The sequence below is a fragment of the Salmo trutta genome, chromosome 17 (assembly GCF_901001165.1).
Source record: "Salmo trutta chromosome 17, fSalTru1.1, whole genome shotgun sequence".
NCBI lineage: Eukaryota > Metazoa > Chordata > Actinopteri > Salmoniformes > Salmonidae > Salmo > Salmo trutta.
The window spans coordinates 51,703,630-51,719,849 of NC_042973.1; the positions used below are offsets into that span (position 1 = coordinate 51,703,630).

The 16,220-nt window shown below is 39.6% G+C and overlaps 1 protein-coding gene across 3 annotated transcripts; it reads right to left on the reverse strand.

The window, feature by feature from the left end:
- Positions 1-8,621: 8,621 nt before the first annotated feature.
- Positions 8,622-14,969, reverse strand: bpgm (2,3-bisphosphoglycerate mutase). Of its 3 annotated transcripts, none has more exons than XM_029697183.1 (3): positions 14,877-14,969; positions 10,529-11,161; positions 8,622-9,743 (listed from the first exon to the last, which is right to left on the reverse strand). In XM_029697183.1, exons 2-3 carry the CDS (start codon positions 11,127-11,129, stop codon positions 9,568-9,570), a joined length of 777 nt encoding a protein of 258 aa, XP_029553043.1. In that variant the 5' UTR covers positions 11,130-11,161; positions 14,877-14,969; the 3' UTR covers positions 8,622-9,567. The 3 variants fall into 3 exon arrangements, with proteins under 3 accessions (XP_029553043.1, XP_029553044.1, XP_029553045.1); XM_029697184.1 differs by having other exon boundaries at positions 10,529-11,156; positions 14,877-14,964; XM_029697185.1 differs by lacking the exon at positions 14,877-14,969 and adding an exon at positions 11,364-11,493.
- Between the last annotated feature and the right edge of the window lie 1,251 nt (positions 14,970-16,220).

Here is a 16,220-nt window from a genome sequence, read left to right on the forward strand (position 1 = left end):
AACGCTAGCTGCTCGACTGCATAGTGCCAGCTGTAAAGTTTGGTGGAGGAGGAATAATGGTCTGGGGCTGTTTTTCATGGTTTGGGCTAGGACCCTTAGGTCCAGTGAAGGGATATCTTAACGCTACAGCATACAATGACATTGTAGCCGATTCTGTGCTTCTAACTTTGTTGCAACAGTTTGGGGAAGGTCCTTTCCTGTTTCAGCATTATAATGCCCCCGTGCACAAAGTGAGGTCCATACAGAAATGTTTTGTCAAGATCAGTGGGGAAGAATTTGGCTGGCCAGCAGAGCCCTGACCTCAACCCCATCAAACACTTTGGGATGAATTGGAACGCTAACTGCAAGCCAGGCCTAATCACCCAACATCAGTGCCTGACCTCACGAATGCTCTTGTGGCTGAATGGAAGCAAGTCCCCGCAGCAATGTTCCAACATCTAGTGGAAAGCCTTCCCAGAAGAGTGGAGGTTGTTATAGCAGTAAAGGAAGGACCAACTACCCAAGCAAGGTGGGTGAGGTTTACACTATTTTTGAATTTTCTATTGGTTCCTTTGCAACATGCAAGCTTAATTTAAGCAGAAGGGGGAATAAGAATCATATTGTACACCATACTCCTCATTCTTGTTAGCCTGATCCCAGAACTGATGGTTTTTGGCACAGTCCCAGTCTTCTCCTTCATGCCAAATAACTAAAACAGCCACTCCCCCCTGTATCCGCCTGTGGTCACCCTGACGAAAAGGTTCATTATCTACGGGCTTTGCTCATTGCAGTTCACCTGACTGTATCATGATTCAGGAAAACTGCAGCTCCAACTGGTAGGCACAGACATTTTCTTCAAGGAACATTTTCATCATAATACACTAGCAACTACACTGACATACTTTTACATTCTTGAAACATCTTTGGCATTTTTACCCCAAAGAAAACTTCTGAGACAGTCATATCATTACTGTCACTTATACTCCCCTCTCCGGCCTCTAGGTCATCAGGCTGCTGATTATCCCACACACCAGTCACCATCGTCAAGCGCACCTGCACTTCATGACGCTCACCTGGACTCCATCACCTCCTTGATTATCTTCTCTAGATATGTCACTCCCATTGGTTCTGTCCTCGGGTGTTATTGACTCTGTTTTCATGTCGGTGTGTTGTTTGTGTTTATTGTTTTGTTTCTTTATTAAAAACACTCACTCCCACTCACTCTCAGCGCATTCATTACAGTTACAGAGTGAGCCATTTCCCTTTTATTGTATTTCCACCATGCAAACCATCAAATGGAAAAGTCAAGTTTTCAAACTAAGTTTAATACTTAATGTCATCACTGAACATTTAGTATAACCGTGGGGATAACACATTACAGAAAATATTACAGGACATGACTACAGTATTTTGTAGTAGCAATATATTTACACATTTACGGTTTTAGGGATTAACTAATAATATTAGTCATCATTTCCCTCATGACCTGAAGACCACAACACCAAATATGATGGTTATTATGACACAGATGGACAGAGCGCTAAAAAAAATATTAGACAGACAGACAGGCGTACAATACAAAATGAGACACACAAACATACATGTATCTTCCCTGTGTAAAAAAAAAAAAAAAAAAAAAAAAAATCACAGTAATGCCCCACAAACAATGTGCCTTCAGAAAGTATTCACACCCCTTGAATTTTTCCACATTTTGTTGAGTTACAGCCTGAATTTGAAATGTATTGAATTTAGATTTTTCTGTCACTGGCCTACACACAATGCCGCATAATGTCAAAGTCGACTTTTTGGTCTATGTTTGATTTCGATTTTTTCCGGTCTGGACATATTTTCAACTTTCATTCAGAACCAAAAATGTACCTGATTTAAACATCCATAAAATACCTATTTTCAACGACAAGAAAAGACCTATTTTAAACTTTCATTTAGAGCTTAAATTGAACCCAACCTCAACGTCTGGAAAAATACTTATTCTAGACGTTTTTTTCAACTTAATTTTGCTTACTGGGATTATTCTTGTAGTGGCGGCCATTTTTTGTTTCGCTTAGGGCAGCAGAACGGCCAGGACCAGCCCTGAATACTAGTATCCCAATAATGTACAAATCTAAAACATCTTTAGTAGCATTGTATTCAATTGAAAATGCAGTGGTGTTCACATAACCTAAACTATGTTAAGAATACTTTTAAGGTAACATTGGCTGAGATAATGGATGGGCTGGACATGCCGGGAGATGAGTTTGGATTGGTCTGCCATGTAGCATGCTTCTGTCTATAACGTGAGCTGCTCACTATGTCTTGATAGTCCTTTCTACCGCAGTGTAAGACAACATTATCAATCGAGAACTACAAACGTTTTGCTACATTTCTCAACAACATTGATGCTCTGAATTTTTGCAGTCTTTTTTTGGTTTACCGAACATCACTTTTCCACTTTGTTATACTTCAAGCAAGTTCAGCCAAGACTAGCTAGCTAGTAACATTAGCTGAGATGGAAGCTAGCAAAAATGTAGAGGTAACTGTCGTAACCGAGGTAGATACTGTCAACTATATGGAAGATTTTGACACTCCCAGAAGTAACGGTACCGAGGTCGGAGGAATTAGTCTTCAGTACAGGTGTCCAAATGACACCTTCGAAACCCCACAAAACTACAGAGTTTAATGCAGCAGGCATTAAGGATATTACCACTGATGTGAAACTGTTGAAAAATAAAGTTGATGCCCTGACAAAAGAAAACAAGCTGCGCACAGCCAGTGATGAACAGGACCGATACAAGCGCCGATGGGGGCTGAGACTGAACGTCCAGCCCATCCACTGATGGTGAGAATATCAGAGGGATTGTGATTGACATTATTGGGAAGGTTGTTCCATATCCCCCTGCTATGAACATCGCTGTAAATGTTGTACACTGTCTCGGAGATAAGAGAAAGGAGATGAACAGACACAGACAGGTCATCATGATGTTTGCGTTGAGGAACGTGAGAGACGAGGTGTGGAGAGCTGCCAATCTTGCGCCGAGCTACAGGGAGAAAGGCATTTGCTTTGCAGAAGATTTGAGCAAGCGCGACAGGGATGCCCATGCGAAGCTGTGGCCACAAGTCGATGAGGCAAGACGCAGGGAGAAAAAAAGCCTCCTTTCGCGAGGGGTTTGCTGTCACTGATGGCCGCAGGGTGGAGCCACACGACTGACTGATTTATGCTTCATGAGTTGGCCTGCTCATACAGTAGTAGGCTAATGAAACCATATACCGTTTCAACTGGTGAGTTTATTCATGCAATCGTTTATCTGAACACCGCATATAGGTGATATTGCATAGGGCCATACTGTCCGTAGTGGCGAGTTTTGAATGTGAACATTAACCAACGTAAGCACACTGATTTTTGATTCTCATTTGATGGCATACTAAGATATCAGTTAGCTTTTATTCATTTAATTTCAAGATTGATATTATGTAAGTAAATCTCCATTTATCTTTCATATGGCTTGATTAGCTGTCAGATATGTTTTTATTTTAAAGTTTGAGAGTTCAATTGAAGATCTAAACTATTAATATAATATTACACGGTCTATCCATTTATCTATCCATTTATTTTCCTTTTACGGTCGTTACTGTTCGCCTACGGTCGTTACTGTTCGTCAAGTACATTTTTGAAGAGCGTATGCTACCTTTATATTCAGGGTCCCTGTTTATTCTAGACAATTCTATCTCGGATACTCTTCTCTTCAACATTTCTCTTTGCTTTTTATCCCTGAACACCAGGGGTTTACGTAACAATTTAAAACGCAAGGCAATTTTTTTTTTTTGTAAAGATCCATTAAAGTGCAATTGTTTTTTTATTTTAAGAGACACGTTCCTCAGATGCTGACATAAAATGTTGGACTTCACAATGGGGTGACAAGATCATTTTTAGCCATGGCTCATCTCATTCTGCTGGTGTGGGAATACTTTTCAGACGGTTTCCAGGTACAGTTTTAGAAAGCAGGTGTGATGCTGAGGGTCACTTGATAACTATTGTTTTCGAATATAAAGGGTCATGTTACATATTGGTAAATATTTATGGTTATAACATACAGTCAAAAAACAATATTCTTCTAACATCTATTAGTGAAGTCTTAATTGAATTGAAAAACAAACATTCTACAGATAACATTATTGCTGGAGGTGATTATAATGTTGCTCCTGATGACTGGATGGATAGGTATCCCATCAGGCATTCAGCCCATTGTTTTAATAACTTAATTCCAAATTTCTGCTCCAACTTTCAACTTTCCGACATTTGGCGTTCACAGAATCCAACTTTAAAACAATTTTCTTGGTTCAACTCTACAACTAGCGACAGACAATTAAAATCTAGAATTGGTAATTGGTTGGTATCTTCCAATCTTATGAATCGTGTCAGTGAATGTAGTATTTCCTCAGCTCCTCTGACAGACCATTGTTCCATTATTCTTTCCTTTTGATAATGACAAGAGATTTTCTAAAGCATACTGGAAATGTAACTCTTTTCTTTTAAAGAATGTAAACAAAATGACTCAGTCTAAAGCTCTTATCAAAGAGACCCGTCTCGATCCTGCTCTTTCTTCTAATAACAAATGGGAAATGATTAAATTCAGAATTCAATGTCTTGCCATCACTACTGGTAAAATGCTAGCTCAGAAAAGATCCTCCAAGCAGATGTTGATATTAACAGGCTGAGCAATAAACTTGATTTAAATGAAGATGAAAAAGGAACAGGGTGCCTTCATCCGTTGAAAGGCCAAATGGATTGAAAAAGGTGAAAAAAACACATCTTAATTCTTTCATTTGGAGAAGATGTAAATGACACTATATCTGATGATCTTGAAGTGATTCATAAGAAAATACTCTTTCTACAGTTCACTATATCAATCTCATCTTTCAGAAGGTGACTTGAATTCCTTTTTTGATTCAGTTAATAACTCTGTTAACCCTATAGAAGAAAGGTTTAAGAAACTCTGTGATTCTGATATATATATTACTTAGTTGGACCAAGCCATTAAACAAATGCCTATAGGTAAATCTCCTGGACCAGATGGCATGACTCCTGAATTCTATCAACATTTTTGGCCTGATATTAGAGAGTTATTGCTTTCGGTCTACAAAGAGGGTATTGGTTCTTATACCCAAACCAAATAAAGACTCTTTACCTGGACAATTGGAGACCAATCACATTGTTGGCAACTGACTATAAGTTACTAGCCATGTCTATGCCAATAGGCTGAAAAAAAGGCCTTAATGATATAGTCAGTGAAACTCAATCAGCCTTCATTAAAGGAAGGAGTATCCATAACCATATACGATTGGTTTTAGATATTTTAGATTACAGTGTTCATAGAAGATGATGGATTTATATTGTTTTTAGATTCTTTTTTTTAAGGCTTTTGACACTTTAGAACAACTTTTAATTTAGAACTCTACTTTTGGGTTTTGGTAGGATTTCTGTTAAGTGATAAGGATAATGTACTGTATAATATTAGCAGTTCGGTGGCTATTAGTAATGGTACATCCCCTCGTTTCTCTATTGCTAGAGGAATTATACAGGGTTGTCCCATCTCCCCTCTTATTTATTTTAGCCACAGATTTACTAGCCATATTTCTTAACAAATCTGAGAATTTAAAATGGACCTGTTTTTTTGGTAAAGATATAAATATCAGTCAATTTGCAGATGATACTGCCCTTTTCCTAAAGGATAGAGTGTCTATTCCCTTGGCTATTGAGAGAATCAAGAAATGTTTTATGGCCTCTGGGTTGACTCTCATCCTTAACAAAATGTGATCTCATGCCAATTTTTTGCTGTGACTATCAACATTGCCTCCATACCTGTTAAAAAGGAAGTTAAATATTTAGGAATTGTTATCACAAAAAATGTTTCAGATCGAGAATCTTTAAACATCGATAATAGGATTAATTCCATGAGAGTTTAATAAAGTCAGTGGCTGCAATGTGATATATCTCAATTTTGGGTCGTATTCTTTTGTCCAAGACAGATGTGTAAATGATTCTAGATAAACCAAGTCAGTCCCTTTTTCTTTCTTCTAATAACATACATTTTTTTAAATTCTGTTATATTTAGATTTGTTTGGAGGAATAAAACAAATTCAGAAATCACAATTAGTGAGACTATGATCGTGGAGGTTTACAGGCTATTGATTTTGAGTCTAATGGGTGCTTTTAGAATTAAATGGTTGAAATTGTGTCTGTCTAATCTTACCTCTATGTGGTATCATATCCCTAACAGTCTGTTTAATAAACTTGGTGGACTTGAATTCCTAATGAAATGTGATTTTGACCCTCCAAAATTACCTGTGAAATTGTCTAAGTTTCACCAGCAAATGTTATTTTTCTGGAAAATGATATTCAAGCACAATTCCCCCCCCCCCCCCCCCACAAAACATTGATTTGGAATAAGAGTGTTATTAAAATTAATAGGAAATCCATTTTCAAAGGCCTTTGGTTTGACAAGGGTATTCATTTTGTATGCGATTTGGTAGACAACACTGGGGAGTTTTTGCCATTTGATGAGTTCATTGGTAAATTTCAGGTTAATATTACTCATAGAGAACATATGAAGATTTGCAAAGCAATTTCACTTCCTTTACTTTGACTTATTAAGAACAGTTTGTTATATTATGAGGTTGTTCCCTCTTTTCCAAGTTTACAAATTAATGACGTGAATCTTTTGGATAAAAAAATGCAACAATAAGTGGATACGATTGGCTGTTAATGAAGTAATTTTTGGTGATTATAATTCAATATATTGCTATGGAAGTGACCAACCCATGCTATGGTCAAAAGCGACTACCTTTTACCTTACTTGTCTAGTCATCACTGTTAATGATTTCTTGTACAAAAGATTCAATTTTGACAAAATGCCTTGTGTTTTTTGTTCCTCTGATTCAGAATCTATAGAGCATTTATTTTTTTCATGCCGCCATTCTAGTAAACTATGGATTGAAATTCATGAATGGTTGTGTATAAAATCTCCAGAATTACCTGTTTACCTTTGATTAAGTTAAATTACATTTTGCTTGTCCTTGTAATTCCGATCATAACTATTTTATTAACATTATTATTCTCTTGGCCAAATATTATATTCACAAATGTAAATGGGGTGGAAAAATGTCTTATTTTGTAGTTTTTTTCTTCTTCATTGAACTGTTACAATTTTATAAATCTGTCAAACTTGTGAAACTTAAAAAGTTGGAAAAATGCATGTCTCTGAAAAAGTCATGTCTCTGAATGGCTGTTAATGTCTCATTGCCTTGTCACAATAATGTCCTGAATTATTCTATTTTGGGGGGAGGGGGGGTTGCCTGGTGTTTTATTATTTCATTGTTTTTATTGTATTCACAGGAATGTCCCTGTGTTGATGTGTAATATTGTTACTATTGATGCAATAAAAAATAAAATGTATTGAAATCAGAAATCTATTTGCATTGCTAGTTATAGCCTAATGTTACCTAGCTAACATTGAACCTAGTTGGTTAGCTTTACCACCACAGCTACCTGCAGATTCATACTACAGCTATGAAAATGTTTCTATTGGTTGTAGATTGAGTTGGGATTATGCCGGTTCATTGTTTAGCTAGCTGCAGGTCTAAACAAAAGACTGAACTTCGCCAGATGATTACATGGAGTTCGCCAGGTGTGACTGGGGTTGATTACAGACATCTATTGTATTTCATGAACAAGTGTACATGTCTAGACAATAGTGACCCATCCACTTAGCTAGATGTGGCCGTGGGGTGGTTACACATGACCCATCAATTTAGACAGGTTTGTCTGGGTAAGCGTCATCTAATAACTATACAATATTTTTATCTGGACTCTTTCTGTTTTTATATTACTACTACGCAAGTAACCATTTCACTGTACCGTTTACACCTTAAATAAACATAGATTGTATTTGATATAGTGTGTGTTTACCAGAGATGGTAATGTGTTGAACAACATGACCTGCACCAAAGTCAGATTAGGATATAGGACTAGATAAAGTATATTTTTACCTGGAGTTTTTCCTTATTGTAGGCTACTACTTTTACCCCTTTTAGCCTAGAAATCTTTAGTTGTTTACTACACTACTCCCTCTGTTTAGCACATGGGCTCACATATGAATCCTTAAAGAGATGGGTGAGGCTTAAGAGGTCTCGTGTGGCTCAGTTGGTAGAGCATGGTGTTTGCAACGCCAGGGTTGTGGGTTCGATTCCCACGGGGGACCAGTACAGACATAATGTATAAAATGTATGCCTTCACTACTGTAAGTCGCTCTGGATAAGAACATCTGCTAAATGACTAAAATGTAAGAGGGTGTGAACAATCTTGAATGGGTGTAGACAAAGAAGAGCTCTCCAGTAGGTGTACCAAAACATTAATAGCAATTTTCTCAAAAATGGGTTACAAGTTTATCAACATTCAAAGCAGAATTAATTTTCCATTGTTCCTCAGCTGCAGTGTATCAAATACCATTTTCTAGCTCTGAGTCTCTACTTTCATCCAATGTAAAAAATACAATTTCAAATTTTGCTACATAGGACCGAATCCAGGTGGCGGGTCACAAATTGAAACAAGAGAAGCTTTTGTGTCAAATTATACCGCAAGTCATAAATCAGCATGTCAACGTAGGTATTTTATGATTAACCGCATGAGCACTACAGTCATTTCATATGAACTTCTCTTAAACTAGCATGTAGCATATGAGCGGACATGTTCTTATCAAGTTTGACCTATCTTTTTCAACAACACATTTACAGCATTACTGTACTAAAAGAAGCTTTGATCACACAATCACCGACCTGTCTTGGAATGAATAGCCTGGCTGTCAGTCTCAATGAGGTAATACTTGTTATGAAGTGCTTTTAAAGTTTCTTGATAAATAACATAATTTGTACCTGTTAGTGCTGGCTCATATTCTACTGCTAGATTCTGTCACAGTCATAATTCACTTGTAAGAACTAACAAAATTGCATCGCAAAGTCCTACAGAAATTGAGAATAATGGTAGTGACAGAGGTTTGAATTTTTTTTTTTTAAAGGAACATTTGATGGTTTCACCTGCTGCTATTCCTTTAATGCCTCAATACACGCTTAGTCAGCCTATTACCAAATATGCTTGTTAACGATAAATATGCCTGTTAATGTAACTCCCTTCAGCACACAACTTATTTCTGTACGAACAATATTATTTTGTTTCCTTGTTGCACCCAATAGGGTAGTCTGGGTTAAGTCCATACCACGATTATGTATACAGTCAATTCACTGTGAGACTTACTGACTACAATAGCATGTACTTAATATTGATTTAATTAAATCAAGAATTCAGCTTTGAGTGAATCTGATTAATGGTGCATAACAGGCAACCAAATAAGTGCTAGCCCAGGCCTGGGCAAATTCATATATTAGTCTTAGTTGACTAGATTCTAGAATCCACTCCAGAATGACTAGAATACAGTTGATTCGATTCTACAATCACTAGTATCTACAATGAATATAATTCAGTTGACAAGATTTTTGAATCTAGAATGACTAGTTTTCAGTTGACTAGATTCAGGCCAATCAGGCTGTTTGTTTGACCTTCCCCTGATCCTCCACCTTCCTGATGGCTGCCTGGATGGCTTCCTGGTCTCCCAGGAGCTGCATGGGTTTGGTGGGCCGGAAGTTTTCATCCAGCTCAATCAGAATGGGCGTTCCTGTGGGTAACGTCACGTTGACGATATCAGCATCTGAGATACCTGTTGAAATAATAGAGATAATGTTTGATTTGTAGTGTTGTGCTGCTGTGAACCACAGTAAACCAACAACCCGTGGCATACTATTATACTATCACCATGAAGATAATATAATCATTATGTTAGTACAGCTTTATCCCATATTGTTATGTAAAGCGCTACCAACTTTTCTGATTTCTGTACACGGGCTATCTGAAGTAAGCTTATCCGAGTGCTCAATAACCAATTAAAACCAAATCAAAACAAACAGATAAGGGAATAAACTTTCTTATGTGCAACAGACTTTACTGTAGGACTATAACGTAGGTCATCTTTAACAACAAATGAGCAAGACAAAAATTCCTGCTATATAGCATAGATGATTTATAATATCCCCATTACATAACTGTCTATAAAGTTACAGGGTGACCAGTGGAGGAGCTAAAAGGTCAATGTGGATCTCATGGCAGTAGCCTGATGTAACATAAACCTAGTGCCCTTTTTGTACAAGTTCAACCATGTGCCATTTCTGGAACTCATATATATTGCTAGAAACCAAATGGGAGTGAATGATAGTTACGAACTAGGCCTAAAGCATAGAGGGCCTAGCGAACTCCCTTTGTAGATTCAAACGGAAGAGAAAGAGAAAGTGGCCATGCAGCTCTTACTCAAATGTGCAATGACAAAAGAGAACTAAAAAGGACAATAGCAGTGCAGCAAATGTCAATGGTAATAATGGTGGAGCTGATGCAGTCGAGTGTAGTGGGGTTGCGCGCACGCACGCACGCACATACACACACCAGTTATACCTTGTAAGTGTTTCAGCAGTGCCCTGCAGCTATTCCCATGGCCAGAGATGAGCACCGACTTCCCCTCTTTGATCTCCGGCACAATGGTGCCATCCCAGTATGGCTGGAGCCTCTCTAAGACATCCTTCAGGCTCTCCGACTTAGGGAGATCCTCTTTAGAAACATCGCAAGTAGAATACCGCCGGTCGTTGTAGATCTCCAGAAAGTAAGGGTGTGATTTGTCGATAGGCGGCGGCGTGAGGTCGTAACTCCTCCTCCACTGTTTCACCTGCTCCTCGCCGTGGTTTAGGGCCATCTCGGCGCGGTTCAGCCCGATCAGAGCACCATAGTGGCGCTCATTCAGCCGCCACGATTTCACCACTGGGACCCACTCCTGCCCCATGGCCTCTAGCAGCAGCCAGGCTGTGTGGATGGAGCGGCTGAGCAGGGATGTGAAGACCACATCCAGGTGGTAGCCTGCCTCTCTTAGGAGGTGACCGCACGCTAGAGCCTCCTTGACCCCATCCTCACTCAGCCTCTGGTCCACCCAGCTGCAGAAGCGGTTCTCTTTGGTCCAGGCCCCTTCTCCATGCCTCATCACAAAGACTTTGTACTTGGACATCCGGAAAGACTGGCTGGCAGCAGGAGCCTGTACTGTACACAAACAAACAATGTGGAATTATAGAAGCTAAGGGTGCAGGTTCAGTTACATAATGCACCGGACTGTTACTGTGGCCAGCTAACATCAGTCACTTAGCACACAACTTAAATAAGAATTATTCAACAAGTCGCGAATAGGCTACTTGATGAGTTTCAACAACCTAAATGTACAGCAGCAGGTGCTTTGTATTATTACCAGTGCTTAATTTGAGCCGGAACCTCTCAGTTTTGGACTGCTTTGTTCCGGAACCTATTTGATTGAATCCGGTACCTTTCGTGGCATGAAAAATTATTTTCACTTTTTGCAATGTAAAAATGATAATAAAAGCGGTGAAAGTTCAACCCCCGCAGGTTGGGCCAGCCCGGGCTTATGATTCGAGTTGTGCCGGTCTGGGCTTACGGTTTGCCCAACATAGTAACCTCTGTTTGAAACCAACGCGTGGCCATGGCTGTAAGAGAAGCACGCCTGTATCTCTCACAGAACTAGAATGAGATCAACTTGACATGATCTCTCTCCCTCTACTCTGATAGACATGAGCCTGCAACTCTCATCTCTCCAGTGTTGCACCATCATGTATTTCCTTACAGAATCATAGCCGTGCCAATTGAAATACATTTGCCAAAGTTATAGAAGTTCTGCTGTCGCGGGAAAACACAGGTTAGAAAGCAAATGGCTCCTGATGAAAAGAGAAGACTCAAAGCTGTCTGCTTTAGGCTAAAAAAAAATACTTGATTTACTTTGTAAAACAATATTGGTAAGTTAAACAAGAGCGAGATAGGCTTTTGGCACAAACGAGTTGGCCATCAGCAACGTGTGAGCTGTGCATCATTGGGTGATTCAGTGAAATTGGAAAGCATTTTTCGGACTATAATTTCCTCATATTGTAGCCTACAATGTGTCTCCACACACCTAGGCCTACAACCTGGCCTCAAGAGCATTTCGTATTATTCTGTACGTAAATACGTGAACAATAAATTTAGTATGATGTTACGTTTCGTATAGTATGTAGTCATTTGTGGATGTCCATCACCCATTTCGTATGATATGTTAAAAAGTACAATTCTGATAATAGGTCACAAATTTGAAAAACATACATTATGTTACGAATTCGCAAAAATGTCTTATATGTTATGAATTTGCAAAACGTACAATATGTTACAACTTTGCAAAACAAATGTTCCAAATTCTAGCTTGCTAACGTTAGCTAGGCTAAGGGATATAGGTTAGGGTTAAGTTTAGGGTTAAGTTTAGAAGTTAGATTAAAGGTTAAAGGTTAGGGTTAGCTAAAAGGGTAAAGGTTAGGGGAAGGGTTAGCTAAAAAGGTTAGGGTTAGTAATTGCAAAGCAGCTAAAAAGTAGTAAGTAGTTGAAAAGTTGATAATTAGCTAAAATGCTAAGGTCTGTGATGAGATTTGAACTTGCAACCCTGGGTTGCTAGACATTTGAGCAGGATCCCTGCTCATCTGTTTGAACATGCCTTAGGCATGCTGCAAGGAGGCATGAGGACTACAGATGTGGCCAGGGCAATAAATTGCAATGTCCGTACTGTGACACGCCTAAGACAGTGCTACAGGGAGACAGGACTGACAGCTGATCATCCTCGCAGTGGCAAACCACATGTAACAACACCTGCACAGGATCGGTACATCCGAACATCACACCAGTGGGACAGGTACAGGATGGCAACAACAACTGCCCGAGTTACACCAGGAACGCACAATCTCTCCATCAGTGCTCAGACTGTCCGCAATAGGCTGAGAGAGGCTGGACTGAGCGCTTGTTGTGCTTTTGTAAGGCAGGACCTCACCGGCAACAACTTTGCCTATGGGCACAAACCCACTGTCGCTGGACCAGACGGGACTGGCAAAAAGCGCTCTTCACTGACGAGTCGCAGTTTTGTCTCACCAGGGGTGATGGTCGGATTCGTGTTTATCGTTGAACGAATGAGCGTTACACCGAGGCCTGTACTCTGGAGCGGGATCGATTTGGAGGTGGAGGGTCCGTCATGATCTGGGGTGGTGTGTCACAGCATCATCGGACTGAGCTTGTTGTCATTGCCTGCAATTTCAATGCTGTACGTTACAGGGAAGACATCTTCCACCCTCATGTGGTACCCTTCCTGCAGGCTCATCCTGACATGACCCTCCAGCATGACAATGCCACCAACCATACTTCTCGTTCTGTGCGTGATTTCCTGCAAGACAGGAATGTCAGTGTTCTGCCATGGCCAGCGAAGAGCCCAGATCTCAATCCCATTGAGCACGTCTGGGACCTGTTGGATCGGGGATGGAGGGCTAGGGCCATTCCCCCCAGAAATGCCCAGGAACTTGCAGGTGCCTTGGTGGAAGAGCAGGGTAACATCTCACAGCAAGAACTGGCAAATCTGGTGCAGTCCATGAGGAGATGCACTGCAGTACTTAATGCAGCTAGTGGCCACACCAGATACTGACTGTTACCTTTGATTTTGACCTACCTTTTTCAGGGACACATTATTCAATTTCTGTTAGTCACATGTCTGTGGAACTTGTTCAGTTTATGTTTCAGTTGTTGAATCTTTTTATGTTCATGCAAATATTTACACATGTTAAGTTTGCTCAAAATAAACGCAGTTGACAGTGAGAGGAAGTTTCTTTTTTTGCTGAGTCTAGAATTGTCTGTGATGATATTTGAACTCGCAACCTTTGGGTTATACACCCACCCATCCACCCCAATCAAACACCCTACTTAAGTAACCATCTGTCTTACATAACCATACCAAACATAACTTATCACACTAAATGGAGCGTCTCAGATACACGTACAGAATAATACAAAATGCTCAGGTTGAGGCCTAGGCCATTGATGGATTCAAGACAAGGTTGTTTTTATTGATCTCAGATTCTCAGTTTGTCTGTGTCAAAGTAAACTGTCATTTCGATAATTTGTGTGGTATCTGCCAAAGTCTCCAGTCATTTTAGAAATGCATGAAATGCGTTCATAAAAGGCCCCATTTTCCCCGGACCATAAACTACTAACAATGTTCCCCATGTTTGCAACTTCTGTAAGTGCTTCTACTCTACTGCTCTATGGCACTAGCAATTGCGATGATATGCATGCTATGCTTTATTATAAAGGTGTTTTTTTCCCCCCTTCCAGATCCACTGAGGTCACCCTCCACCCGCGCAGCCGTTTTGTCACGACACACTATTAATTAAGCACTGTTATTAGTTACATGTACACAACTCCGCTTGCTATATGCCTAATATTTTACTTGTGTTACTATGCAACTCTATTGTTAATGAGCGTCATATCAGAAGCAGAAGCAGTAGCCATCATCAACATGGCTGAGAGGTTTAAGGGGTGGGTCTGGTAGGTCAATAATTTCAAGTGGCATACTACAAACCAACACACGGTTATGTTAACCCGAGTTAAACATAATTGAACAGGGTAACGCTGAATCTAAACAACGAAATGTGGCTATGACACATTCCCTGTGTCGTAATGAATACGGAATACCATGTTATTACATCATATCAACAGACAATAAAAGCAGCTAACGTTAGCTGGGATGCCTTGCACTTGTCATCTCATACATTGGTAGCCTACTCTGTCCAGAATCCAGATAGCGTGCATGCGTTTTTACGAGTGTAAGACGGCAAGCAACAAAATGCGGGTCAATAACAATTAAAACTGAAAATGTATTACAATAATAGCACGGATACTACCTTACCCTGCGTGAGTTACAAGTTTAGACCAATTGTCGAGCAGTCGTGACTGATGACAGATATTTTGTAACGCCATCGAGAGCGTTCAAAAGAAGTCCGCGACTGACAGCTTGTGGTCCAATCGAAGCGGTGAGTCTCACATTTGGGCGGGATTTGTGTAACGTGTGCTGCCCATATATGGACGGATGAAAGGAACGGCTCGCGCTGTCTGGAGCCGTCGTCATGGAGGAAGAAGGCGTGGCATGACATATTTAGACGGCTACATTTTAAAAGTCACTGAATGTGGACATTATTAAGTATCTGCTATGTCAATGTTTTGCCTGCAAGGTGGGAAATACTGTACTTTTTTTGTTAAAAAAACGACAGTATATACTATGATTGATACACAATGCAAAGAACATGCGCAAGCTCGCACGCACACACACACGCGCTGAGTGCGCGCTCACTCACACACGCGCGCACTCACACACGCGCGCACTCACACACACGCAAACGCAGTATTAACTTTGTGGGATGAACTGTGTAGCTGACTGTTGACCATACAAGTGACAATGATAATGCAATGTTAATAAGTGCTTTATTGACAGTAACACCATTTTATGAATAACTTCTAACTATCCAACATTGTTTGTGTACATACTACGTCATATAAATAACATTTCATAACAAATTACATGAAAATAATACATTACTTTCCATTAAAAATATGACATCATTTTCTATTGAATGACTAGAATTATCTATCGTATGACGCAAATTTGATTTGCATCCATAGAAAACATATAACAATGCAAGAGACTCTTACTATGTAAAACTACTACTTCCCTTACCTTTCCTCCTTTTTGACAGTCTTGAGGTTGGCCTTGAAGTCAACAGACTTTGACCTTAGCTCCCAGCAGAGCCCCCAACATTGCTTCAGCTGATACTCTTACCCTCTTCAACTGAGGTCACTTTTTGCCCTTCAGCTCAATGATCTTCATGGTCAGATTTCCAATCTATATTGCCACATAGCAAGGTTTCAAAATAAAGTCTCACATACCAACACAAATATGTAATGTCTGAACATTGATTTGATTCAAATTTTATTGTAAAAAAAAATCTGTGTTGCTTTTATGGTAGCACATTCTTTTTTAGAATATCGACCAGAACAAAGGTTTATTATCTTCAGAGAGCTTGTAGCTATACATTCGCATAATAATATATCCCATACTTGGATAGAGTGTGCATTGAAAGATCATACTGTGAAGTTAACGGTTTGTAATATTTTACTTTGAGAATCTGTTGGTCTGGTACCTCTATGTCACTTTTGGAAACTTGAATTTGCGACATTGTACCGCTCTTCAACAACG

Coding starts and splice junctions, on each gene's coding strand:
- bpgm (XM_029697183.1), bottom strand. CDS start 11,129: ATGTCCAAGTACAAAGTCTTTGTGATGAGGCATGGAGAAGGGGCCTGG. Junction 9,744..10,528: donor ACTGCTGAAACACTTACAAG/GTATAACTGGTG, acceptor TTATTTCAACAG/GTATCTCAGATGCTGATATC.